At 53.0% G+C, this 27720-nt stretch overlaps 2 protein-coding genes across 4 annotated transcripts in view; one reads left to right on the top strand and one right to left on the bottom strand.

Annotated features, from left to right (window-relative positions):
* Positions 1-557: 557 nt before the first annotated feature.
* RSPH1 (radial spoke head component 1) lies at positions 558-20993 on the bottom strand. Of its 2 annotated transcripts, none has more exons than XM_019432680.2 (9): positions 20884-20993; positions 18496-18609; positions 18290-18395; positions 12270-12360; positions 11405-11540; positions 8372-8443; positions 5754-5916; positions 4772-4927; positions 558-4541 (listed from the first exon to the last, which is right to left on the bottom strand). In XM_019432680.2, the coding sequence occupies exons 1-9, from the start codon at positions 20935-20937 to the stop codon at positions 4537-4539; spliced, it is 897 nt and encodes a 298-aa protein (XP_019288225.2). In that variant the 5' UTR covers positions 20938-20993; the 3' UTR covers positions 558-4536. The 2 variants fall into 2 exon arrangements, with proteins under 2 accessions (XP_019288225.2, XP_019288224.2); XM_019432679.2 differs by having other exon boundaries at positions 562-3524.
* Positions 20893-27720, top strand: part of SLC37A1 (solute carrier family 37 member 1) — an 81697-nt gene continuing 74869 nt past the window's right edge. Inside the window, exon 1 of one of the 2 annotated variants that reach the window (XM_053903031.1) lies at positions 20893-20986. The gene's annotated coding sequence lies outside the window, so the exon portion shown is untranslated. Of the gene's footprint in view, positions 20987-25445; positions 25502-27720 lie in introns of those variants that run through there. The other variant, XM_053903030.1, reaches the window with a different exon arrangement.

The following is a 27720-nucleotide window of genomic DNA, read 5'->3' as shown; positions in this document are numbered from 1 at the left end:
ACTATTCTTTCTCTTTTGCTCTCTCTAAAGCAAACGGGGCAAGATGGAAACAATTCCGGAGTCTGGGCGAAGAAAATACAAGTTCCTTTTCCTATTCTTGCAAATTTTCTGTGAGTTTGGAATTATATAAAAATAAATTACAAAACATCAAAACCACTGGGAAAATGTAATAAAATTTTCAAGGACTGATGGGGTTGTGTCAGAAGGACCAGAAGTAAGCACAAGGAGCTACCAGTGGCCAAAGCTGTCCGTTTCAGCACAGTAAAGAATGAGGATTGCACTGGGTTGAAACACACTGACTCAGTGAAAATCCATGAGGCCACAAGGATCGCTCAACAAAAAAAAAAAAAAGAGAGAGAGAGATCTGGGGGCACCTAGGTGGCTCAGTCAGTTAAGCATCTGACTTCGGCTCAGGTCATGATCTCACAGTCTGTGAGTTTGAGCCCCACATCAGGCTCTGTGCTGACAGCTCGGAGCCTGGAGCCTGCTTTGGATTCTGTGTCCCCCTCTCTCTCGGTCCCTCCCCTGCTCACGCTCTGTCTCTCTCACTCTCCAAAATGAATAAATGTTAAAAAAAATTTTTTTTAATAACAACAAAAAAAAGGAAAACCACTGTTTAAACCATGGTTGTAATGGTCTGAGGGGTGGCCCAAAAGATTTCAGGTCCTAATCCCTGGAATCTGTAAATGTCACTTCTTTGAAAACAGGGTCTTTGCAGGTGTGATTAAATCAAGCAACCTGAGATGGGGATGTGGTCCCAGATCATCCAATCACAAGGGTCCTTGCAAGAGAGAAGCAGAGGGAGATGTGAGATGGAAGAGGGGGCATCAGGGTAGTCACTGAGCACCAGACCCACCAGGAGCTGCAAGGACAGGTCCTCCCCTAGAGCTCCTCAGGGAGCACCGCCCTGCACAGACCTCAGGTTTGGACTTCCCAGCCTCCAGCACAGTGACGGAATAGACGTCTGTTGATCGAATCACCCTGTTTGTGGTAATCCGAGACAGCAGCCACGAGAAAGTAAGGTAACAATAAAACAGATTCGGACAATGATCAGGAGCTGGTGTTGAAACTGGGCGGTGAGGATGGAGAGCAGAAGGTCGTACGATGTCAGCATTCACAGCATACACGCCGCTTTTGGCTGCATGGGACAAGAGGGGTCAGGCTGCTCAGTGCAGGGTGGCAGAGCTAATGCAGGGGCCAGCCAGCCACACACACAGGAAGTATACAACAGCAAAAAATGGTGCATTTAGCTAACTGTTCGTGAACGATGAATCCACGAAGCCTTTGGCCATAACTTCTAGAAATTAGAAATACAGGGGATAGCAGAACAAGCTAAGAGAGCCCAGACACAACCAGGGGCTGCAACAGTCTGCAGATAGCAGCTCCTTCCTGAAAACCAGCGACGTGGGAGGGACTGCACCCAATAAAGGGTGTGAAGGCTCACGAGCCCGTGGTCCCTCCACACCCTGACGGTGTGCTCTCACAGGTACAGGCTCTTGTGCATTTGGCACAAGTATCTTCCCCATGACCATCTAAGTCCTCTGTCTCTTCCCTCTGAGGCATTCTGACACCTGTCCCCTGGTGATGGGTGGCAATACAGCCATCACAGCACTTTTAGAACATGATAAGGGATGGGGCGCCCAGGTATCTCAGTCGGCTAAGTGTCCCACTCTTGATCTCAGCTCAGGTCACAATCTCAGGATTCATGGGACTGAGCCCCCTGTCGGGCTTTGTGCTGACAGTACAGAGCCTGCTTGGGATTCTCGCTCTCTCCCTCTCTCTGCCCCTCTCCTGTTTGTGCTCTCCCTTTCTCTGTCTCAAAATAAATAAACTTAAAAAAAAAAAAAAAAGAACACGCTAAGGGAGGGCCCAATCGGGGATGGATTTGGCAGGTGTGGGTTTCTGGAACATGCGTGTTACTGGTTTGTAGTAACTCCCACGTGTGGTTCCGTTCTTGCATGCTGCTCCGGAATAGCTTCCGGAAATATTCCTGCCTGCCACCCATTTGGGTGACTTACCCTGCACTCTGACACATAGGTATGGGGTCAAAGGTCAGGTCTCCATCTGCCCTTGTCCCGTGGACCCAGCACCACATCTGTGGGAGTGGAGGAACGAGTTTTGAGGGACACAAGGCTCTAGAGTGTGGACGTTACTTCATCTACAGGACGCTCTCCCGTCGGGAACTTGATGATGCGCCGTGCACAATTTTTGGCGCCCAGTAGGATCTATCAGACCGCCTGTACATAGTGCACAGTCGAAGGCAGTTTTGTGAGCCAAGAGATGTGGGGTGTGAGGGGCAATGCTCTAGCCCATCAACCGCCAGGAATTACAAACCGCATTCAAGGGAAAACGGTGATGACCTTGCTGATCTCCCTGCAGGAAATCTTGCAAAATTATCGTCGTAGGAAGAGACAGGCTCAGGGCGTGCGGCGAATTCTCACCGTATTCCGATAGTTTTCTAGACGTGCTATTTGTGGACTTGCTGGCTTCTGAGTGGGTAATTTTTTTTTTGAAATTTCTTATCCTAGAACAGTATCTGCCTTGGTGTAATTTTAGATTCGTAATGCTGTGTGCGTTTCTGTGGAGAGGCTCGGAGGCCACGTTAATAATGCATTGTTCTTAAAGAGGCCCCCCGCTCTGGGGACCGGATGACCAGATGCAGGGCACGGTGCCAGCCGCACCAGCTACGAACGCCATTCTGGGGTGATGAAGAACCCCCCCCGCGAGCCACTCTGGGGGTGGAGGAAGACGGATGCTGTTCGTGGAGTTGGGGTAGACAGGGGACAGGGGCTCCTCCGGGAGCTCAGGACTTCACAGCCGTGCTGGGCAGTCAGGAGGGGCTGGGACAGAGGGCTCATGGTCTACATGTTAGCCCCTGGCCCACTGGAGGACCCAAAGAGTTGGCACCACAGGCCAGAGCCACGCCTGTGGGCAGCCCTGCCCTTCAACCATCCGCAGGGACCCCCGAAACCCACACTGGGATGCTGCAGCCCTAGGATGGCCAGGAGCACCCCCTCCAATGGCAGCCGATGGTTTCTCGCTCAAGCCCCTGGTCTATTCATCACTGTGTGTTTCGTGCACATTGCATACGGGATTATTTTCCAGGTGTCTTCCTGGCTCTGTCGGGGAAGGCCTGAGAGAGAAGCTTTGGTGAGTAGTTACTCCACGAGCTCGGCCAGGAGGCCGCTGCCATGAACCATCTTCTGTGGAGTCCGGGTCGTGGGACCTCTTTCTTTGTCCCAAGAGAAAAGACCCCTGGGCAAACACAGCAGAATAACCTGGCGACTTCGGGCTTAAAGCACTGGAAGCAGAAGCTCCTCCGTAAGCAAAGGATGAGGAAGAAATTTATTCGTATTGTCACTATAGTGCACCATATAAACAACTAGTAAGATAGTTGGATAGACTCGCGTCAGCGGGCCAAGTAACAGCGAGTTTGTGATGCATTCTCCTACTCTTCCCGTTTGCTTCCCCTCACGCGGGCTGCTCTCCCTGCTTACTTTCCTCTTCTTCAAAGTTAACATTTCCTGGAGGGCAGGGGGACAAAGAAACATGAGTATATCCCACGTCCCTCTTGCTATTTTGAAATTCTGTGAGCTAACAGGTCTTTTGCAATGAATAATATCATAAATATTAAGCATTTCTCGGGCAAAAAAAAAAAAAAAAAAAAGGAATGTTCAATTTTATCTCACACAGACGCTGGTGGGTTTTTTCTTTGGCACCGGTTAATAAATTAAGCAAAGTTGTATTCCAAGTCCAGGCTGAGAATGTTCGCGTCGGCGAGCGTGAGCTCGGGAACGTCTCTGCCCGCACACGCCGTCCAAACATGGGCAGCTTTACAAGCGCGAGGAGTCACTATTTGGCCTTTGCATCAATCGAAAGAAAAGCAGGGACTTGCTAGATTCTGGAAAGATGTTATCTTGAATGCTTCATGAAATCGAGAGTTACCTTGTTTTGGGACGTGGGCTCTGTAACACGTCAGAAGTGATGAGCAGGGTGAACCTCAGACACACTGTCAGAATCACGTTAAGTCTCGAGTTTGGGTAATTGTGCACGCAGCCACACGGCAGGAAGACACAGGCACACGCAAGCACACACGGGCACACGCAACCACACACAGGCGTGCACAGGCACACGCGGGCACATGGCACATGCTTCTCCGCTCACTTCCTGTCGGGCCCTCAGTGCCTCTCGGATCCCCTGGGAAGCACCCGGTCAGCCCATCGGGGATGCTGCGTATCAGCCTCTCCGTGCTGTTTCCATGCTCTACGGACGCAGCCTACTCCGCCCTCACGAGCCCCGGGGCATCCGGTCCACATGCAGGAGGCAGGGGGACAAGTGAGATGTCATCTGGCCGCCCCTTAGCCACGGGCCACCCGGCCGCCAGCGCGGGCTTCTCGGGTGTGGCCCTGCAGCGCTTACAATCACTTGCCAACAAAAGCCTAACGCTCGGTGCGCCTCAAGCATTTAGACTGAAACCTGATTTACGGGAGTTCATCTTTTCAGGTATCTCCAAAAAACCGGGAAAGACATTTGCCCTTACTCTGCAACAGAGACAAACTAAATTGCGTGGGGCCCCTGGCCCTCCAACCACCGTCTAGAGCCGGCCGTTCCCAGACCACAGGCCCCCTCAGTGCCAACACACCCGCCTTAAATCAGATAAAAGAAATCCGGTTTGAAGAGAGCCCTCCCTGGACTGCTGGTGCCCACAGCTCTCGGAAGACCTTCAAAGGCTCCAGGAACCTGTAGCCCCAAGCAGACCTACAGAGCTCACCCTGGTCGATGGCGCCGTATTGAAGCTCCTCTCGGCCATCCTCGCGCCCCTCCTCCCTGGTGGCGTCTTCGTCGTCCTCCCCAGGCCTCATGAGGTCAGCCTCCCCCTCGGAAAGGTCCGCCAGAGCCTGGTCGTCCTCCGCGGGCTCCCCGCCACCTGAGACGGAGCCATGAGAACCGCTGTCGTGTGGGCTGTGGCCTGTCTCAGGCGGCCTCCTGCTGATAGGGCGCCCGCCACCCCTCCGGGGACCCCCCCGCTTCCCGAAGTCACCCAGTCCAGCCTGCACCAGGAGCGCCTGTCCCGCTCCCCGGCGAGGGGCGCAGAGGGGGAACTCTACTCCCCACTGACAAGACACGCTCTGTCCCCCAGGGTTCCAGCGCTGATGGGGCCACAATCTGATGAAGTCGGTGAGCACCGCTCTCCAAAGGGGACGGAGCGCACACAGCAGAGACCAGAGAGCCGAGGCCTGACCCCACCAGGCCCGGGGAGGCACCTCCACCCCCGACCCCACAGCGGTAGGGACCCCAGCGCGTTAGTATAATTTCACTTGGGCCAGTTCGGGTTTGGGTTTCAATCACTTGCGACGCAAGGACCCCTGCACAGTGTCACCTTCTTCATCGTCCCACGGCACGGTGGCTGCTTCTCGGGAAGACCCTGGGCCGGGCACAGAGGCCGCACCCTCCTCGGGAAGGACTTGCCGCCCAGCTGCTGTCGGCCCTGCCCGAGCTCGCGCCCACGGACAGTCGCTGACCGAGGCGGGAGGGGGGGGCTCTTAACCACAGGGCTTTCCCGCGGAACCAGTCAGGCTGTCCCTCCAGCCAGTCTCTGCCACTGCTCCTTCCTGCCCCGCCGGGAGGGTCCGACCCCCAAGGCTCCCGGCCCCCTGACTACATCCGGCACACGAAACAGGCTGAGTCTGACTCCCAGAGCTCAACCGGCCACCGGCCCACGGAGAGGAGGCGCCCTCCCCCACACCCCGCACCCTCGGGTCCCGGAGCCTCTTCCTGGATGGTCCCGTCCGCAGGTGGCTGCTCCTCGGGGAGGGTCGGTGTCCACAGAGCCAGTTCTGTGATGCTGGTGGCCTTCCATTTTGGAACGACGGTCATCAGGGTCACCTCCTCCTCCTCTTCCTCTTCTCCTCTTTCCTATTTTAAGTTTGAAAATGTAAACTTACTGACGTCTCTGTGAACTCGCCATGGGATACTCACAGTGAGGGGCCACTCGGGCGTTGTCACCGCACGGCTCAGGGGTCGGCCCGATTGCCAGCTGGCCCTGGTGGTGATATGGGCTGGAGGGTGGGTCTGGGAAGCGCTAGGACGAGGTGCGGACGGGCATCACCACACGGCACCTGCCCGCTCCCCATGCATGCCATGAACGGCTCTCAGACCCGACACTCCCAAGCCTTCCCTCTGGAACAGCTGGGAACTGACCCAGGCTCAGTGCGCCTTCCAGTGCTTGGCCACACTTTCCAGCTCCCAGATTCTTTATATGTAACAAGACCACCATCGCCGTAAGGACGGGACAGAGAGGGTCCTGAGACAACCATATAATATGAAAGGGCCTAAACACTAAAAGCTCTAGAATCGAGGATTCTGCAGGGAAAATGGAATTCTGTGAAAGCGGACCGAGCGCTGATCACCTCTAAACGTGGGGTCTTAATCCCGACAATGGTCAGCGGCCGGCACACGCCCACCGGGCCAAGCAGACCAGCTCCTCCCCAGCTTTACAGCTATCCCGAAATTCCAAAGGTCTGAATATCAGCCCACAAGTGTGGAAAGCGTCACTGTCACATAGAGGATGATACCTATGGCAAAGAGTGACGGACACCTCCCTATTACTTCCGCTGAGTCACTCAGAAATAGAGGAGGCAGTTTCAAAATATCTGAGCCCCATCCCCCGTGTCGTGTGGCACCCATGCCCCAGGACGGCCGTGCTGCAAAGGGAACCGTCCCAGAATCAGCAGAGGACCCGTGAAGACACGGCTCAGAGTGACCGCGTCCGGACATCGGGGTGGGGCCTGGTCACCTGCGCTTCTGGCGGAGGCCCCAGTGATGCCCACGATGCAGGCCCAGGACCGGGCCCGGGGGACCGGCCCTGGAGCCCCCGTCGGCTCGCGTCCTGCGAGTTCCTCGGGGTTCCTCTGCTTCGTCACAGACCAGTCACCGTCCCAGAAGGCACAAGGGTGGCCTCGGACACGGGCTTATTCCCGAACAGGAGCAGTCTGGGGGCTTACGGCACTACTTCTCCCCCTTAGAGCTGTTAGAATGTTCTTCCTGCTTTCCCCTACTTAGAGGCCCCGACCTCTGCGAACTTCTCCCCGGACACGCTACAACCGCCCACGACGCCGCTGTTTTAGTGTTTATCACTTCACAAAGCAAAATAACTGCGCGACCACTAATGGGACCACAAAGGCCAGATTCGGGGGGGCAGTGTAATGAGTTCAGCCCACGGGTTCCTCCGGGGGGCGGGTAAGAGGCTATCGCCCCAGGCGGAGCCCAGCGAGCACGCGCCACGTCGCTGTCACGATCCAACAGCACAGCAATGAACTGCGTTCGCACTTCTTGGCACGCGCGCACAGGGCTCCGCGCAGACGTAGGTGCGGGGGGCCATACCCCGTGGGGGTGACGCGTCAAACCCCTCTCTTTGCTGGTAGGCGCGTCGGCTTCTGGGAGCCCCTGGCTCAGACGACGCGTCCTCTACTGGGCGTGGGGGCGGGGCCTATGTTTTAGCAACAGAATCGAGCATTTGGGCCGGTTCATATTGGGTAGTGAGCTAGGATGCTGGCCCCACCTCCGTCCGTGTCAGGTGGTCCGAAGGGGCCGTGAAGGCAAGCAGGGGCCGTAAGGCCAGGGGACGGGTCACTGTGGGCTCATACGGCATCCCGGCCACTGCAGAGAAGGTGGACGTTCACTCTGCAGACCTCGGGGAACCACAGGCTGTCTGGGGGACGCAGGGGCTCCGGCAGAGTGACAAAGAGGAAGTGGAGCCCGGCAGGAAAAGAGGGGCTGAGCCGAGGCTGGGTGCGGGGGTGCCCAGGGGACGTGGGGGTGCTGTAGATAAAGTGCCTGTTACCTACAGGCCCCATCAGGTGACAATGACAGGAAATCCAGCACAGACAGCGCTCCCCCAGCAAGCGCGCACATGCGCGCGCGCACACACACACACACACACACACACACACACACACACACGGATGCCTGCTAATGACATCATTCGGGGCTAATCTCCGCTTCGACCAGGGAGCACCGAGGTCGCATTAGCATTACTGTTGAGTACCGGAGAGGGACAAAAAGACAAAACTAGGAGAGCTACCCGCCGCACGCGGGGAGCAGTGTCGCTGGACGGACTTGGAGGGACCACAGCCCCCCGACTCGGGGCCAGAGCTACGCGCAGGCTCCGGCGAGAACCGTGTCGCGATACCACTCGGTCCTGGCACTTGGGGGCCAAACCAACGCCCGCACGCCCAGAAGGAGGAGGAGAGCGTGAACGATGCCGAGGGCTGGCACCACTCCCGTCCGACCTCGTCGGGGCCGTAGGGTCCACGTCACGGGCAGCTCGGTCGCCCACGAAAAGAGAAACGGTTTGCGGTCTGCCACGTACCACATCTGTCAGACGGTACTCCCCGTGCTGCTCACATCCAATGTCGAACACGTACTTTCCAGGGCCGACGGGCTGCGAGCAAAGGGAAACCGAGAATACCTCATTCCCAAGTTCACCGCCCAACATCCAGTGCACCTGCTACAGAAATCCCGCCCAAAGTCACGTCGCCAGAAGCCCGGTGCGGGTTAAAGAAAGCCTTTTTGTACTCGTGGCGCCCGGAATTGCCAAGTAGAGGGCCTCTCTCTCTGCCTGTCCCTCTCTCTGTGCCCCTCCCCCCTTTCAAAAATAAATAAACATTAAAAAACTACTAAAAAAAAAGAGTTATTATAGTCTATTTCACCCATTTACTCCGCTAATATTTGGTGTGCCGATACTAGTCTTGGACAAAGGCCACTGCAGGAAACGTAAGCGGAGTCACATCTTATGTCCCCTCTTGACATCTTCCGCGGGGAAGTTTCCAGAAGTGGAATTTCTGGGCAACAGCATGCGCACGCACACACATACACTGTGCACATATTTACACACAAAAGATACAGACACACGTATTTTTTTAAATATATTGACCAGAATGAGGCTCCAATAATGTCCCTTCCCACAACAGCACTCAAGAACACCTTGTCCTCAAACCCTTGTTTTTTCCTGGGCATTAACATTTTGTTCTACTTTTAGATTTTTTTTTTAACATACTTTTACATTTTTTTTAGCATATAGAAAACAGGATCTCACCATGAAGTCACATTTTTAAGCTATTAGTAGGGTTGAATTTTTTTTCAACATTTTTTGGCCACTTAAATCACACTGATTGATATACGTGCTTTATATTTATATTAATGTTACAAATACCCTAACCCCATTGGTCGTGTGTCTCTTAAATTTTTAAAAATTTTTGTAATGTTTATTTTTCAGAGAGAGAGAGAGCACAAGCAGGGGAGGAGCAGAGAGAAAGGGAGACACAGAATCTGAAGCAGGCTCCAGGCTCTGAGCTGTTAGCACAGAGCCCGACACAGGGCTGGAACCCACAAACCACGAGAGCATGACCTGAGCCAAAGTCGGACGCTCAACCGACTGAGCCACCCAGGCGCCCCTCTTAAATTTTCTTTATAGAGCATTCTAATCTATAAGGGGTTATTTTTATCAACCAGCTCTGTTTGGTTTTCCTTTTCTATTTCTGTTTAGAGAGTCCTCTCTCCTCATTTCAAAGTTAATAAACATTCACCTATTTTTTTTCTGCGACTTTGTTCACGCTTAAACCTTTCTTCCTGTCCTCGCATGTCTCCATCCAATGCTAGAGGGGGAACCCTGACATTGCTTCCCTGCCCCACCCCCAGTGGTTATCAAGGGTCCTGGGACCACTCTTTCACTTGTCCCTGTCAGGTCCTCACTGACTTAAAACGACACCCTTTTCCGGAGCTAGATTACTGTAGGCACTTGAATCTGTCCCCGGACTCTCTAATCCACGCCACTGATCTGTATTTCTCCATTCGCGTATCTCGGTTTCATTTATCACAGCTTTAAATTTGTTTTAACAATTGGCCGGCAAGGGTTGGAACCGGTGATTCTCTGAGGAAAAGTCAAGCCAGTAGCAAAAGGGTGTAAGGTTGCTGGACTTCACTAGGAATCGGGGAAAAGCGCATTAAAACAACGTGAAAATATTTTTTTATCCATCGGATTTGCAAAAAAGTTAAAGACTGCCGTTGGCGGGAGTGCAAACTGGCACAGCTTTGGAGGGAAGTTGGCAGCATCGATCACAACTTAAAATGTCAATATTTGTGGACTCCACGATTGCAGGGTCTAACCTACACGGATATCCCCAAATGCGCAAATGTGTATGTTTTCATGTCCTGATGTAATGTTATCCCACATATGTGTGTGCATGCGGGTTGCACAGAAAGACGTGGTTGGCGGGGGGGGGGGCCACATGGCTCCGGGAGAAGCAGGGGAAGAAGGGAGGGCTGGAGGCTGGAGCTCAGGTGGGCAGCAGAGGGGGCCACGTGTCTGGGTGCCCTACAACTGGAATGGGCAGCTGACCCTTGAATAACGTGGGTTTGGGCTGCACGAGTCCACTTACACGAGGATATTTTTCAATAAATACAGGAAAGCGCTGTAAATGTATCTTCTCTTCCTTGTGGTTTTCTTTTTTTTTTAATTTTTTTTTTAAGTTTATTTACTTACTTTGAGAGAGACGGAGACAGCACAAGCGGGGGAGGGGCAGAGAGAGAGGGAGAGAGAGACCCGAGCAGGCTCTGCGCTGTCAGCTTAGAGCCCAACGTGGGGCTCGAACCCTCGAAACGCGAGACCATGAAACCGAGCTGAAACCGAGAGTTGGACGTGCCACCGACTGAGCCACCCAGGCGCCCCTCTTCCTTATGATTTTCTTAATAATGTGTCCTTTCTTCTACCTACTTTATTGTAAGAACACAGTGTATAATACCTACGACGTACAAAGTGTGTGTTAATCGACTGTTTGTGTCACTGGTAAGGCGTCCAGCCGACACCAGGCTGTTAGCAGTTATGTTTTGGGAGAGTCAAAAGCTATCTGTGGATCTTCGACCGTGTGGGGGTCAGCGCCCCTGACCCCGCACTGTCCAAGGGTCAGCTGAACTCCTGTGTTTCTAGCACACTTTCACTACCTGGCAGAACAAAGCCCTTGTCCTCCAGGCTCATCTAGCCTCGCTGATTCTTCCCGATTAACTCCTGTCGACTTCTCTTTCCCTCCACATACCTCCCCATGCCAAAAAATGTCCCAAGAGGATTCTGCCAGGAATTCCGTATAATTACATATATGCAGCATATAGATTTGGGGGAAATGTGCTGTTTTATAAACACTGGAAAGGAGAATCTGTAAAGTTAGGGCTCTCTACTCTGCCCCCCTCCACGCCGCCCTCTGTAGACACCAGAGGCCCGGGGAGAGGCACGGCCGCCGGCTCCCCATACTTGGAGGGGGCGGGAGGACTCCCTGAGATTTTCGGGTTCTTCCTTCACATATGTACACAGACGGGGGGAGGGGGCGCACGTTGCTGCCCAGTGACTTACATTTTTGTTCAAGAACTTGCCCTGGTACCTGTGGTTCAGGTGAATGAGCTCGGCCATGCCCTCCTGCTGTCCGTTCACCCAGGTGCCTACGTACTTACTGCCCGTCTCGGCGTAGAAGTAGGTGCCTTGCCCGTGCCTGGTGAAGACAGAGAGCGCAATGCGCTTTGTTCCGACATGGGGAAAACCGCCCGGGTTTCTGAGACAGACGTTAAAATTGGGCGTGGCCTCTACGTGGCTTGTCTGCGCCCCGTCCAAGCGCGCTCCTGCCCTGTGTGCCCGCTCGCGGGAGGGGCATCGCCGGCTGCGCAAGGACGACCTTCCCGCAGCTCGGCTGGTCCACGCGGGGAACAGGCAGCGCTCCGGGGAGCTGTGGCCGTGTCCCCAGGAGGGTTCTTCTGTGCCCTCCTTGTCCCCCCGGGGCTCTCGGACGAAAGACCACATACCCTCCCCACAACGTGCACCTGCCCCGTGACGTGCCACCCGGCGCGCTCACCTTAAAGCCGTGAGGGGTTTGAACTGCCTGGCAAGAGCCGGCTAGTGGGCTTTTATCATGATTCTGCTTCTTTTTAAATTTTTTTTTTCAACATTTTTTATTTATTTTTGGGACAGAGAGAGACAGAGCATGAACGGGGGAGGGGCAGAGAGAGAGGGAGACACAGAATCGGAAACAGGCTCCAGGCTCCGAGCCATCAGCCCAGAGCCCGACGCGGGGCTCGAACTCACGGACCGCGAGATCGTGACCTGGCTGAAGTCGGACGCCCAACCGACTGCGCCACTCAGGCACCCCAAATTCTGCTTCTTAATAAGACAGCATCCTGTTCTCGTTACGTAAGTAGGTCTACAGAGCTGAGGGGAAAACGCGCACCTTTGGTGAGCAAACCACTCTCCGGTGTAGGTGTCGTTATTGACGTAGTAGTAGACGCCGTAACCGTGTCTCCGGTCATCCGCCCACTCCCCTGGAAGGGACGACACAAAAGCAGGCCCGGGTGAGAAGGGAAGGGCAGCCGCCACCTGCTGCGACCCTCACCTCCCGCCGTGACTCCCCGCTGTCCCCCTGCCCCTCTGGCTGGATGGCGTGGCGTCGGGCGCTGGTTAGGGGAAGCTGGGTCAGGGGCTCACCGCGTGCAGGTCTGGACGCGTGGGCCGCGGTCACCCGCGTGTGCCGACAGCAGGTATCACGGCCGGTCAGTGGCGTGGCCAGGACTCAAACCAGGGTTTTGTCCGCCCGGCGGCCAGCAGTCCCCACGCCTCCCTCCCTCTGCTTGCGTGGGTTGACCGATCCAGCAGCAACCATCTCGTGCCGTTTCCCACCTCCTTCCTCACCAGACCCCAGCACGCTCTCCCAGCCTGGGCGCCCAGGGCGCCCCACCTGTGCACCTGCTCCGTGTGACTGGACGCCACACCTTTGCCAACCGGCGTCTGCGCGTGGACTCTTCCCTCACTGATTGTCCCCGCCGACTCACCTCCGAGCAGGTTCCTGCTGATTTCTGAAATACTGGAACCGGCAAAGATACCATAAAATTCGTAACACCTCTACCAGAATGACCGCAGCAAAGTAGCTAGTGATCGCTGCCCATTCTTGAAGATTGATCCCTGCCCTGGGAGACTCACAGCGTCCTCAACCAGTGTCCTCAAACCTTCCAGCCCCCAGATGAAAGAAACTTAATACAGATTTCCGAAGACGACAGCTATCCTGAAAACTCACACGGCATTGCTAATAACACGCTGTTAAGCTGAACGACTCTTCTCTAGACAGGGAATCATTTTTTTAAAAAGCTAATTTTTATCGATTTTTGATCAAAGACCAGAGATAGAGTTCTCCTATTTTCTCTCTAGAAAGTGTTATCACAAAATTGTTGTCAGACAGACATTCCATTCTTCGCTAGAAAGGCAAGGAAAAGGCAAGCTACAGGCACATCAGACATGAATTTGACAGGAAGCCTCTTGCACTGTCGGTGGGAATGCAAACTGGGGCAGCCGCTCTGGAAAACAGTGTGGAGGTTCTTCCAGAAATTGAAAATAGATCTATCCTATGACCCAGCAATAGCACTGCTAGGAATGTACCCAAGGGATACAGGAGTGCTGATGCATAGTGGACTCGTACCCCAATGTTTATAGCGGCATTTTCAACAATAGCCACATGATGGAAAGAGCCTAAATGTCTATCAACTGACGAATGGATAAAGAAATTGTGGTTTATATACACAATGGAATACTACTTGGCAATGAGAAAGAATGAAATCTGGCCTTTTGCAGCAACGTGGATGGAACTGGAGAGTGTTATGCTAAAGTCAGGCACAGAAAGACAGATACCATATGTTTTCACTCTCGTGTGGATCCTGAGAAACTTAACAGAAGACCATGGGGGGAGGGAAGGGGGGAAAATAGTTACAAACAGGGAGGGAGGGAGGGAAACCATAAGAGACTCTTAAATACAGAGAACAAACTAAAGGTGGATGGGGGGTGAGGGAGAGGGAAAAGTGGGTGATGGGCATTGAGGAGGGCACTTGCTGGGATGAGCACTGGGTGTTGTATGTAAGCCAATTTGACAATAAATTCTATTAAAAATAGCGATAAATAATAACTAAATAGCAATAAAATAAAAATGTATATATTATTTCCTCAGATTTTGTAATGGTCACAGTATTTAAAATCTTTACATTTATTTTGATTTCTCGTTACAAATCAAAATTCACTTTGATGCCAATTTTATATTCTTTTTCTTAAATAGAGCCCCCAAAACTTGTATAAGCTTCCAGCTTACAGGAAACCTGGACCCGCTTCCGCACAAAGAAGAAGAATTCACATGCCTAGAATATGTTGATCGTCCAAGAAATACATGTTTGCGCGAATAAACTCCATGTTCACCACGACCGACAACACATCTACAAAAGGAACTTGTACGCGTTCTGTCAGTCCCACAGGGTCCTCGGCACTCTGTGAGACAGACCAGCAGCTGGGCTGGTGACAGAGCCCGCGGGGAGGGCCTGCCCTCGTCTGGGCAGGAGGCAGACACCACAAAGAAGAAAGAACTGTGCTTTCCGGAAGCAGCTCCCAGGTTCGGGACAGGGCGGGCGAACCGAGCCTGCCCGGAGAGGAGGATTCGGCAACCGGTAGCAGTTAAGGAAGAGGACTGGGTTCCATGGTATGACACGTGTCAGGAACCCCATGAGCAGAAGGAACGGAGAATCCCCAAACTGAAATAATTCAGTAAACACAGGAGTTCGCACCTAATGTAACCATGAGGATAGACAGAGTGTGCAGAAGTCCCAGAGGACTTGTCTGGAGTTTTTAAAAAAATTTTTAAGTTTATTTTTTGAGAGACAGAGAGACAGAGACAGAGACAGAGAGAGCAGGGGAGGAGCAGGCAGAGAGGGAGAGAGAGAATCCCAAGCAGGTTCTTCTCTGCCGGACGCAGGGCTCAAACTCACAAACCGTGAGATCATGACCTGAGCAGAAATCGAAGAGTCGGGCGCTTAACCGACTGAGTCACCCAGGCACCTGGACTTGTCTGGATTTTTAAGGGGCAGTTGTGTCCTTGTAAATTACCAGTTTAAAAGAAGAAGGAAGGGGGTGCCTGGGGAGCTCAGTCGGATGAGCATCCGACTTCGGCTCAGGTCATGATCTCGCGGCTCGTGGGTTCAAGCCCCGCGTCGGGCTCTGTGCTGACATCTCGGAACCTGGAACCTGCTTCGGATTCTGTGTCTCCCTCTCTCTCTGTTCCTCCCCCTCTCATGCTCTGTTTTCTCTCTCAAAAACAAACATAGAAAAAAAAATTTTAATAAAATAATAAAAGAAAATAAAAGAAGAAAGAAGAAGGAGCAGGAGAAAGAGGGGGAGGAGAGGGAGGAGGAGGAGGAGGGAGAGGAGGGAGAGGAGGAGCAAGAGGGCAGACGTGTAGCATACACCGATTTCTGTGGTGTAAGTATTTGCACTGTGGCCAAGGTTGGGCTGCGTGTGGTTCTGGGGACGAGCGGGCAGAGCTGGCTCGTGTGAACATTCAGGAATTGACCAAGCAGGGCCCTGGGGCCAAGACCTCCCTTGGTCTCTTCCCAACAAAAGACCACCACTGATGAAGCAATTCTGTCCTCTTCTCTTGGCCGAGGGAGCTGGTCTCCAGGGCAGCGTGGCAAGAAAAGTGTGTGAAGTATTTTATAGGAAATGTTCAAAAAAAGAATTAATTTGCAAACCAAATTTCAAGCCAGCGAGATATGGTGAGGAAGCGTTTTTTTATAAAGTCCCAGTGTAGGGGCACCTGGGTGTTCGACTCCCGATTTCGGCCCAGGTTATGATCTCACGGTTCGTGGGTTCGAGTCCCACGTTGGGCTCTGCGCTGACAGTGTGGAGCCTGCTTGGGATTCTGTCTCCCTCTCTCTCTCTCCCTTTGCCCCTCCCCGCCTCGTACTTTCTCTGTCTCTCCAAAAATAAATAAATAAACTTAAAAAAAATTTTTTTTTCTTTTTAAAGTCCCAGTTTACCTGTTGGGAGACCCGGCCCAGTCACCGGTACCCCGGCCGCAGTAAACGGTGCAGAAGTGGGAAAGGTGGCCTCCTGGAACAGGGGTAATAACCGAAACATGCGTTTACAGGGACGGCACCCGGAAACCAGAGACATCATGCACTTTGCCCAAGGCCACACAGCGGGGCTGAGACGAAAATCCGGGTTTCTCTGGCTCTCTTCCACAGGCACCCCAACGGCCAAGCATTTGTGTCTCCCTCCGGCTCCTGCCACCTGAGAGCTTCCAGAAGAGCCGACCCCAAGTCATCATGGCGCTTTGTTTCTCTGCAACTTTGTTGCTAAACATCATCGTCTTTATTCGGTCCTTGCAGCCGGGAGCAGGACCAGCGCTGGAGACGGGAGCCCCCTCTCCTTCCCCAGCCCTCATCGGCCCTCCCTCCCCTCACCTCACAATCTGTGCGGGTGGTCCAGAGGCCCCTCCAAAGTCTGGCACTCACTCACCCCTCCAACCCCATCCCCTGCTTCGCCAAGCACCCCCGTCTCCTGCCTCTGCTCAAGTGGCCCCGCAAACCGGGAGTGTCCGCTCCGTCCCCGGGCTCCCCATCAGGCTCAGCCCGGTGTCTGGGAGACCAGGAATGCGCCCCATACCTCGGGCCGAGGCTGAGCGCGCTCGCTAGCCTGCGGGAAACCACTCTGTGTCCCTCAGGGTGGCAGTCAGCCAACGCTCAGTCGTGACGAATTCGGCCATGGGTTCACACGGACTTGGTGGCCGGAAGGTTGTTCGCTCCCTGAGCTAAGATTGATGTGGCAGCTCTGACCTCGGAGAAGAACTCCCTGAGTAGTGACTACACCCTGCACCCTCTAAGAGACAAAGCCACAGGGAGACACAAAAACGCACAGCTCTTTCCAAAGACGGTCACGTTAGAAACTCCTTCCATCTCTTGTTCTGAGTATCTTTTCTTTTCTATATCTGTGTGTGGCTCCAGGTGTATTAACGTCTACATGAAAATAGAACATGACGGCAACGAGACCAGGCTCGTGACGGTTTGGAAAGAATTCAGTCGAACTCTATAAATTAAATTGTTGAAAGTCGATTCCAAAAGCAGATGGTGCTCCTTCTGGAATAAGCCCTCCGAGAAATAGGGAACGAGCAGAAATGCCCCCTCTGACGGGGAGGCATTAACACCCGCCACCTGCATCTCGGACGCGGGCTGGATGGTTGCTGTAGAATTCCGGGGCCCTGCCTTCCTTCAGCAACGGGGCAGGCGGCTGTGGCTCGCACCCCGGGGGACGTGGCGTCGCCCATCGGGAGGTGGTGCCACCTCCCAGGCCGCCGCACACTGAGCGCTCGCCACCTGTCAGGTGCCCGTCCTGCTTGCGTTCGTCCATTCAGTCCTGGTGCCGCAGACGAAGCGCGAGGCTCCCCGCACAAGGTCACACCTGTCACCATAGCTCCGGGGTTGGGGGTCACGGGTCTCCTTGGAAAACTTAGATAAGTTCTTCCCAGAAAAAAGGCCGGAACACAGGACCCTGCATGGTTTCTGAAGACTCACGTGCACGCTCCACTTGTGTCTCTCCCCCCAGGCTCGCCCCCCTCCCATTGCGATCAGATCCACACCGTAGTCACCGTGGGGGATGACGGTGCGTGAGGGCTGCAGTGGGGGTCTCGGAAATAAGGGGATCAGCATCTTCCTGAGACATAACATTGGCGGCTAAGAAATCGCCAGACATAGGAATGCCAGCTTGACGAGGCAGAGGGTCTCCCGGACCAGAAGCCTTCATCGAAGGAACCACCAGGTCTAAAGAACCCGTGTGTTCAGCAGAAGAGGGGATGGTCAGAGAGAAAAACAGCAGAAGCGGCTTCAAGGAGAAGAAAGCTACAGGGCATCTAACATCATGGGTCTGGACCCCATGGGGGTCTGTGCAGCCCCCCGTGCCTCAGCACAGGGGCTCACAAGAGAGCATGTGGGCCGCAGCGACGGCCACATTTCCCACGGGGGGGGGGGGGGGCAGCTCGCTAATTAAGCCTTTCTGGCTTCTGTGTCAACCCTGTGAACACAGGGGCACAGCTTGTGTTTGTTGAGTGACTGACTGATCTGGAGAACTTTAAGCCCTCTCCTACAGTTCAGCATCCACAGCCAAGTCCAGTCCCCAGGGGACACCACTACAGCACAAACATCTGCCTTGTGAGTGCATTTTACCTTCACATCTTGTAATGTTTTTATTTATGTTTGAGAAAAAGAGAGACAGAGTGGGAGCAGGGGAGGGAAGCAGAGAGAGAAAGCGAGACACAGAATCCGAAGCAGGCTCCGGGCTCCGAGCTATCAGCACAGAGCCAGATGCGGGGCTCGAACCCCTGAACCACGAGATCGTGACCGGAGCCGAAGCCGGAGGCTTAACCAGCTGGGCCACCCAGGCTCCCCTTACCTTCATATCTTGATCCATCTGGGTATATGAAAGTGCCACGGCCATGCTTTTTGTTTTTAACGTATTCTCCTATGTATCGAGCACCGCTTTTAAACTTGTAGATCCCCTGAAACACGTTGGTTACATAATTCATATCATTCCCGAATTTAACACTCACCCAGAGTATTCACTAGAGAAAACGACCCACTCACGTCACCAGTTCTGACCTGGCCGTGCCTTTTACCGTGTTGGTAGCTCCCTTCATACGTGTCCCCGTTGGGCAGCCTTGCTCTCCCGTGTCCGTGCCGTTCACCTGCCTCATTCCGTTCCCCGTCGTACTCCTGGGCAGAAGAAAGCGGGATCATCACAGCTACCGTGTGTTCAGCGCTAACGATATGTTAAAGCATTTTGTAAATAGTGGTTCGTTGAAGCCCTCCCAATCCTCAGCCCCATCTTACAGGTGAGGTAGGTAACTGCACCCGGGCGACATGGGGCATTTGTCCAAGGTAACACACTTAGTACCCGTCGTTGGTGGAAGCCTCACTCTCTCTCTGCCACGTCTGAGCTTGTAATTTATCATGATAACCCTTCACACTGTAAACAAAATTCAAGGTATTCCAAATGGCGTTCTTTATAGAAACGCGTTTGAACTAACATATGTGGGTGGAATCGGTCCTCGGTCACACAAGTACCTCCCTGGTGCCTCCTTCAACAATCCAGGGCTTAAAATGCAAAGACAAGTCTTCCTTCAAATGAGTCCCTGGGCGCACGTGGTCTCAGGAGGCGCCAGTGGGAGAGGAAGCAGCAAGGGGGAGCTGAGGCGTAAACAGGGCTCAACGGTCACAAGAGGCCCTAAGTCCACTTAGTTTAACTTCCTTATCAAGAGACTTGAGTTTCACACACTCATAGACTCATATGGAAATAATGACGTATCTTAAAAGTAAATCAATCTCTCTCTCTCTCTCTCCCTCTCTCTCTCTCTCTCTCTCTATATATATATATATACAACACAAGCTTGCAATTCACCTGTTTCCTCTGACCCTTCATAAAATAAACCTTCCTCCAGCACCTGATCACGAGTGCAGAGTGCACATAACAGATAATAAAAGGGCCAAGGCACAGAGTAACGATTTGATATAGACCCGCATCTGCATGGACTTATTACAACACAAGTTCAAACACAAGTTCAAGTTCCTGCCGGGGCTTCAGACCCCCTTTCCCAGCACGATCCAGCTCAGAAATCCGTGCTCAGGACAGAAGGTAAAAATGGCGTGATCTTACACACTTGTTGCGGGGTTAGTCTAAATCAAAATGTATAAAAGCTTTTGAGATCTGCTCAAAAGACCTCCCAGTGCACCCCTACTGAACCAGTGGGGTGACTGAACAGGAAGGGAACCCTTTAAAACGACCCCAGCTGTGATTGAAGCTACAAATTGCAGGCACTAAAACGTGACAAACCAGCAGGATTATTTGAGGAGACAAACTTGAAGTCTTCCTGGGCTGATGTAGGTCGGGCTCCCCCGGAAGCAGACCCCGAGCAAGTGGTTTTTATAAGCCCTCCCCGAGAAACCGGTAAAGAGAACGGGGAAACAGATATGGAGGAGGCCGCCCAGCATGGGGATGTCAGGAGATGTCCCAGACTCGGCCTCATTGCACGAGGGACCCTGCAGCGCAAATCCTGTGGTTTGTGGTGCTGTTAGCACTAGCCGCTGGCTGTGGGGACAGTGTGCAGATTCCAGGCACTTCTGGCTCTCCGACCTGGCCAGGCGGCTCCACGCGATGGAGGTGCTAGTCTTGAGCAGAAAATGGGGCAGAGGCTGAGAGACGGGCGCACAGAGCTGCCGAAAGGTCTGAGCAGGCACCAAGACATCCGGCCCCGGAGAGGTGCTAGGTTTTCAGTTAATTCTGAAACTATCTCGACTCTGTGCCCTGAACGCACGCACCGTGGCTGGGGTTCCCAGCCTGTCAGCCAAGAAATGATCACCCCTGGGTTAGACGGTTAACCTGTGGATATGATAGATAGATAGATAGATAGATAGATAGATACACACACGCACACGCACCTATGCCCACCCTGCACCCAGCTCACATCGCGGGATGTGCACCCCATACCGCCTCTCTGCTGCCCAAACCAGGGAATGATGCCAGAGACTCGGGTCACCTCCCACCACACTGAAGAAAGCACACGGCATTCCGGGCCTGCAAGAAGCCTTCGCTGAGCCTGAGACCCTCTGAGCGTTTCTTGAAGGCTGCCAGGAAGAACTTTCCTCCATCCTCCTTGATCCCGAGCAGCCGAGCTCCATTACAGAGCAGCATGGCAGGTCGGGGTGACCAAGGAGACTGCCTGGGCGGACTGCGGCAGCGGGGTCGAGGCCGCTTCCCAGGTCTTTGACTTGGAAATCTTTGCCTTTAATGGGAGGCGGGCTGGGGAGGGGAGGAGGCGGCGAGAAGGGATGTGGCCAGAGACGTCACAGCGTTTCACCTTTCACCGCCAACTTCCAGGCCGCGGTGGCCGGCGCGTCCCCGTCCCTGGCTGGGCCGCACGGGGGACTGTAGTCGGCCTCCGGGGGTGCGCCTGGGAAGCGCCCCCCGCCCCGTACACCCGGAGCTCTCACCCCAAGATCGTTCTCTCCCTCCTCCTCCAACTCCTCCGAGCCCAGGTCCGACATGGCCTCGCCCCCGTCTCGGTCCTCGCCGCCACCAGTGCGTCTCTGGTAGGTAGGTACACGCTGCTCGCACAGCCGCGTCCGCCGTCGCCATGGAGACGCGGCCCGTCCCACCTCCCCCCCCCCCGGCCCCCCAGCGCGGGCGGAGGGATGGGGAAGCGTGGGGCGGAGCCACTGGCCGCGTTCGGGTGCTGTCATAGCAACGGGAAGGGACACCTCGACCAATCGCGGCCCGGGAAGATAGGGGGCGTGGCCTGGGGCGGGAAGGGGCGGGGTGGGAAGGCGCGGGGCGGAGCCACTGGAAGCTCTCGGTGCTGTCATAGCAACGAGAGGGCCACCTCGACCAATCGCCGCCCGGGAAGAGGGAGGGGGCGGGACTTGGGATGCGCTTGGTACCCACCAGCTCTCCTACCTGGACCCCATGTGACAGGTCCCGGGACTCTTTAGTTGGAGGCTGGGTGATCCTGTAACGTGGAGCCACCTTTGGACCAGGGCCCTAAAGAGTTGGTGCACAGAAGATACACAGGGCCAGCTCTCAAGAGGGCCTCATTTCTGCCCCGCGCTGAGCACTGCCCCTTCCCACCCCTCCCCTTGGCTTCTTGAGTCCCTCCGTGGGCCCTGCCCGCTCTGTCTGGGCCCTTCTGGCCCTTCAGCGTTAGCAGTCCAGAGACATGTGTCCGCTGAGATCTTTTCTCATGTTTATAAACGTCTCCTGAAGCGCAAGGAGTCGGCTCCTCGCAGAGGCGCTTCCACACTGATGCCCTGCAGGGTTTGACGTCCCATCTCCACCCTGAACATGGGTGCAGTCCCCTTTATACCCGAAGGAGGAAAGGACTTCAGCTCCATGTATGATCTACCCACCTGTCATCCATCCATCCATCCATCTACCTATCATCCATCCACCTAGCTACCACCCATCCATCTAGCGATCGGCCCCCACAGCACCTAGAAAGGTGTTTTTCCCACAGCCGGTGCTCAGCCAAGCCAGTGAAATCAGTCCACCTGAGCCTTTAGATGCCTGGTGAGATGGAACTCTGGTCGAGGCCTTTCTTCATCAGTTGCACTTAACAGAATCTCTATCTCGTGGTGTGAATAGAGAAAAACCACCCAAATGAGAACAAGCAAAGACTACTTATTCAGAGCTTGCTACAGCAAGGGACTCAGCCACCATCATTTGCATTTTGGCAGAGATTCACAGGCAGGCAGAGGATTTGGCAAAGCTGACAGTGGAGAACAGGGAGGCTCCAGGTGCGCCCCGTCAGGGGCTGTTGGCCCGGGAAGCTGTAGGCGGCTAACTAGAAGTGGTGATGAGGGAGCACAAGGCAAGCTGACACCTCACAAATACCCCCCACCCCCGGGTGGGATTGTGTAACATTCCTCGGGCACTCCTGGCTGCCCAAGAACAAAGGAAAGCGGAAAACAAATGGTTAACTGGTAGAGATCATCGTCCCGCACGACCTGAGTCTCCATCTATTTACAAATATCTTAGTAAATTACAAGAAAAAGGCAATCTTATCAATAGCTAATCTCCAGAAACCTAAAGACTCCGTTTCCTGGAGCCCCAACATCACCCCCTCCATTAGTGACGTGGGGAACAAAGGCAAGAAGGAAATGGCAGGTAAGATTAAATTTCCTTCTAACCTGCAGCCCATTGACAACCACTTGAGGCCAGCAGAATCCAACGTCTCTCCAGGAACTCCCTGCTGTCTTAATGCTAATGCTTTGCTAGAGGGAAAAACAACCTTAGCTTGACAATAGCTAGGCCTCCATATCCTAGGAGTCTTCTTTAGCATATGAAAATCCTTCTGGGAACTTCCCCTTGACTTTACCTCCCTCAATTCCCAAGTATATAACCAGTCTCTTCTCAGGATCTGGGGCAGCTCTTCCTTTCTTGGGTCCTGTCCCCATGTTTTAACAAAATCACCTTTTTTGCACCAAAGACGTCTTCAAGAATTCTTTCTTGGCCGTCAACTCTGGACCCCACCATCACCCCCAAACCTCATCAGTGGGACATCCCTAAATGATTGGTTATCAGTGCAAATTGGACTCCCTCTGGTTGGTCCTAAGCTGGAAGTAGGGAAAATGGTCAGGAACCGCTCAGTTATTAATCAAGTCCCGCCCAATTGTTACGGAAGTTATGATTTGCTCCTAGACCAATTGGTAGAGACGGAGGACTGACTTCCGACAAGCCTGACTTACAGCACACTGGCTTTTTGGGCTGGTTTCTATAAATAATGGGCTGGTTTCCTGGGCTGTAGCTTGTGCATCAGAGTTCTATTTTTCTATACGACTTGGCCATCATACATTTGTGTATCTGATTTCTAATGTGTTTTTGCAAATTATACAAATAACTGTGTCATCTTAAATCTAAATACCCTTGCTTTTTGAGATTTAGTACCTTCAGCAATAACAATAGCCCAGTATTTCTTTAAACCCATTTAAGTACTCAAAAAAAAAATGACCTAAATGGGGAGAGCGGGGAGACCGGTCCTAAAGTCATCATTGTCCAGTGGAAACATTACTCATCTAGAGCCAGAATGCCCAAGTTCCAATTCTGGGTCCCCATGGCTTTGGTGACCTCAGGCAGTTCAGCTGTCCCTGAGGTTCAGATTCCTATTTTGTAAACTGAGGAGAATATGCCCTTCTAATCTCAAAGAGCCGCCATGGGGACCAAAGATAATATTTTATTAACGTATTGTCATTTATTATGATAGCTACATCATGTTAACAACAAAAATATTACCAAGAAATCACACATCCTTCATAGAAAGTTCCCCACACACCCACCCCAAGGTGTGTTGTTTGTTGTTGCTGTCAGAGTAGGGGAGGAGTGACTGAGGAAACAGAGTTTGATCTTGCCCGACAGCCTTGTGGATGCCACATCCAAGAAGGGAAACATCCACAGATCTCCCAGGTCACACACACTTTGCCGGCCTTTCCCTCAGAAACGGTGACAGAATGGAAGATGGCGATCTTAACCAAATCTCAGGCCCAAACACATCATTTACTGAACAAAGAAACAATTTACGAGCAGATTAACACACAAGACCCTACAATTAACATTATTTGTTAGTTGCAAAGAAAAAAAGGTGTAAAGAAAAGTCAGGTGTTTGGGATAAAGATGATTAAGATCTACTTTATGCTTGACGGTTGCCACACTGACTACAATTGTGTCTTTTTATAATAAAAAACATCAACAATATTTTAATGTTAGAAATCTGTGATGATAATAGTAACGGAAATAAATTTTTGCTTTTATGCATGTGAAACTGTCGTTAACTCAACTTTCAGATTTGCTCTAACAATGACAGTAACTACGGTTTGCTAAGTTCCAACTTGTGCTGGCAGTGTTCTGTTGTTGTTTTTAATTTTGTTTAATGTTTATTTATTTTTGAGGGGGGGAAGGGCAGAGAGGGGGAGACACAGAATGCGAAGCAGGCTGCAGGTTCCCAGTTGTCGGCACAGAGCCGGATGTGGGCCTCAGACTCACGAACCACGAGATCACGACACCAGCTAAGTCAGACACTTAACCCGCTGAGCCACCCAGGCGCCCCTGGGCTGGTGGTGTTTTAAGAGTTTTATATGAATTATCTTATTAAATCCTTGCTGCCATTCCCCCACCATACAGAGAGGTAAAGTCGTTGCTTGTGATCATAGAGCCAGCGGGATTCAAAGCTCATACCCCTACTGCCTCCCAGATCTCTGATTTAAAGGAGTAACTATGGTTTTTGAGGAGTGGCCTTAACCATCTACCAAGCAGAGAACCACTGGCTCGATACGCTTTAGATTGGAAAAACACAGCAAGTGGCATAAACAAACCCTGTTCCGGATCACATCGTTAGTAAGCAGCTGGGTGTCTGGCCATAGCACTGGTGAACCCTAAAATTTACAACTTATGTCCCACGCACAGGAGTCAGAGTTCCCCCTCCCCCCATCTTTCGATCTACAGTAATTTCACTACACGGCAGGTTTAGCAAGTGTCCAAATAAAGCAATACCGGGTGACAGCAGGGCCGCCTCCCCAGCCTCCCACAGCAACACGGGACCTGATCCAAACTCCTCCTTCCAGAAGAGTTCCCTGGCTCAGATCAGGCTCTCTCCCTCGCAGGAGACCTGGGGAGTCCCGGGAAGACTTCATCGGGCCAAGCCGGTTCCTGGCAGCTTGACCCCTAACTCCCAGGTGACCCCGAAGTGCCCGGTGATCACAAGGGCAGCGCCCTCAAACTCCGAAGGCCTTCAAAATGCTCGCTTCACTCATCCTTTGCCTTTCCTTGGGGGAACGAGGGGCAAAAAAGGTGAGGCCATCACCAGGAGGGGAAAAAAGGAAGAAATCCTCCTCTACTCCTCCAAAACCTTTTCAGGGAGGCCCTTCCCATAATTCCCCCGCAAGGGTCTCCCGTCGCGCCCCAGCCGGCCCTCCCCGCCACCCGCCACCAGGCGTTTCCCATCATCCCCCAGGGAGCTCTTCCCATCATCCCCTACGAGGGATTTCCCATCCACCCCCGCGGCGAGCTTGCGCAGAGGCGGCGCTCCGTGAAGCCGGGCGGGCGCGGCCGGCGGGGCCTCGGGTGAGTGCGGACGGGGCGCGCCCACAGGTCCGCCCAGCTCCCTTTCTCGGGTAGGAAATCCTCTTCTGCCCCTTCCCCCCGTGTGGGTGACGGAGGCCACCTCTCTACCCACCTGCCCTCCTCCAAAACAAAGAACGAGAGCACAGGGGCCCCGACTGGAGCGGGTGCCCCGAGCCCCTCTCGTGGGGGTGCTCCCGAGCGGGGGGAGAGGGCTCTTGGAAGCCCTCCTGGGCATCTGTTACCCAACCGTGCACACCTTTCGGACCCACTTCTGAGCGGTGGGCTGGAGGCCTGGCGGTTGCCATGGCAACTGGGGGAGTCCCCGAGCCGTCCCTTCTGAGCTCTTCAGGACCCTGCATGGGAAGCCCCAAGAACTGAGGACGGTGGGAGGCATGCCGGCAGGCCTGTTTTGTTGTGTTGCCTTTGCGGCAGCCGCTCAGAGAATGACCAACAAAATGAACTCAGACCCATCTCAGTTATGGAAACGTCAGGCTGTGTGTCAAAATTGCTTATATTCTTGGAAACGTATGCATGTGTTACAGGTATTCCCACATATGGCCATACATGTACAGATATAGGTACGTAGATACAGATATGTGGGTATACAGATGTAGATGTATAGCTATTTTAAAAACGGGAGTTGCGGGGGCGCCTGGGTGGCTCAGTCGGTTAAGCATCTGACTCGCTCAGGTCATGACCTTGTGGTTTGTGCGTTCAAGCCCCGCATCCCACCCAGAGCCTGGATCCCACTTTGGATTCTGTTCCTCCCCCACTCGCATTCTGTCTCGTTGTCTCTCAAAAATAAATAAAGAATAAAAAAACATTTTAAAATAGGAATTGCAACTTTTTTTTTAGAAGGCGGGGGAAGGGCAGAGAGAGAGAGGAAGAGACAGAATCCTAAGCAGGTTCCACGCTGTCAGTGCGGAGCCTGACACAGGGGTCGATCTCACAAACTGTGAAATCATGACCTCGGCCAAAGTCGAGTCATTTAACCAGTTAAGCTACCCAGCCCCCCCTCCAACAGATAGATATTTTAAAAACAGGAATTGCAACTTCTTTTTTTAAAAAAGAAAAGATTTTAGGGACGCCTGGGTAGCTCAGTTGGTTAAGCCTCAGACTTTGGCTCAGGTCATGATCTCGCAGTTCGTAGGTTCAAGCTCCGCGTCAAGCTCTGTGCTGACGGCTCAGAGCCTGGAGCTTGTTTAGGATTCTGTATCTCCCTCTCTCTCTGCCCCTCGCCTGCTGGCGCTCTCTCTTTCTCTCTGTCTCAAAAATAAATAAACATTAAAAAAAATAAAAGTAAAAGACTTTTAATGACATTTAGTGGATAGGAGTCAGATGCAGGGTTGGAACCCTAGCTCTGTTTACTTCTTTCTGGTCAGTTTGTCCATGTTTAAAATGGAGATCTAGCTAACTGCCCTCTTAGGGCCGTTGCCATGTCTGAATAAAATGTTTCTGATGAGCTCAGCCCAGTGGGGAGTGCTTAGTAAATGCAAGCTATTATTAATAAGTATTCTGTGTTAACCGTGTAGTAAACTAAGCACCTTCTATGGGTAGGTCTTTGGTGAACTTTTGACTCCAATTTATCTTAATTATCTTCAATTGTTGTTTCTTCCTAAAGAGGGACCAAACTGCCAAGGTGTCAGCCAGGTAATTGTGAGGATCAGAGGTTAGGCTGTGATGAAGAGATTTCACTGAATGCTCGTATTCGTTAGTGCTAATACACCTGACGGCAGGAAGAGACTGCAGTTTCTGGAAACATATAGACATGTAGGTTCTCTTTTTAACATTTATTTCTTTATTTTGAGAGAGAGAGCGCGCGTGAGCAGGAGAGGGGCGGGGGGACAATCCCAAGCAGGCTCTGTGCTATCAGCGCAGAGCCCAAGGTGGGGCTCCACTTCAGGAGCCATGAGATCATGACCTGAGCCGAAACTGAGAATCAGACACCTAACTGTGAGCCGCCCAGGCTGCCCTTGACTTGTAGATTCTTAAGCGCAAGTGGCTGTTTGAACAGTTTGAAGTCACGCCTCTCATGCAGACGGCAGTCAGCAAAGAAGAAACAAACAGACACACCTGCCTGAGTTATGTGCTTTAATGAGGGATGTTGAGAATCGTGTCATCCAGAGACAAAAACAAATTCCTGAGCACCCAGGAAGCGAAACCATTCAGTAACGTGCATGGGGGGGGGGGGGGGGCGCGGCGGGGAGGTTAGTGGAGTC

This window comes from Panthera pardus, unplaced genomic scaffold (genome assembly GCF_024362965.1).
Source record: "Panthera pardus isolate Hobbes unplaced genomic scaffold, ASM2436296v1 HiC_scaffold_16, whole genome shotgun sequence".
In the NCBI taxonomy this organism is placed as follows: domain Eukaryota; kingdom Metazoa; phylum Chordata; class Mammalia; order Carnivora; family Felidae; genus Panthera; species Panthera pardus.
The sequence above is the reverse complement of the archived record's forward strand: the minus strand, read 5'-3'. Positions and strand labels throughout refer to the sequence as shown.

What these genes read in the sequence shown, in the direction of transcription:
- RSPH1 (XM_019432679.2), bottom strand. Translation starts at nt 20,937, where the DNA reads ATGTCGGACCTGGGCTCGGAGGAGTTGGAGGAGGAGGGAGAGAACGAT. An exon ending in AGGGAGAGAACGATCTTGGG is followed by an intron (nt 18,610 to 20,883) that starts GTGAGAGCTCCG and finishes TCTTCTGCCCAG; the next exon opens with GAGTACGACGGGGAACGGAA. An exon ending in ACGGTAAAAGGCACGGCCAG is followed by an intron (nt 18,396 to 18,495) that starts GTCAGAACTGGT and finishes AACGTGTTTCAG; the next exon opens with GGGATCTACAAGTTTAAAAG.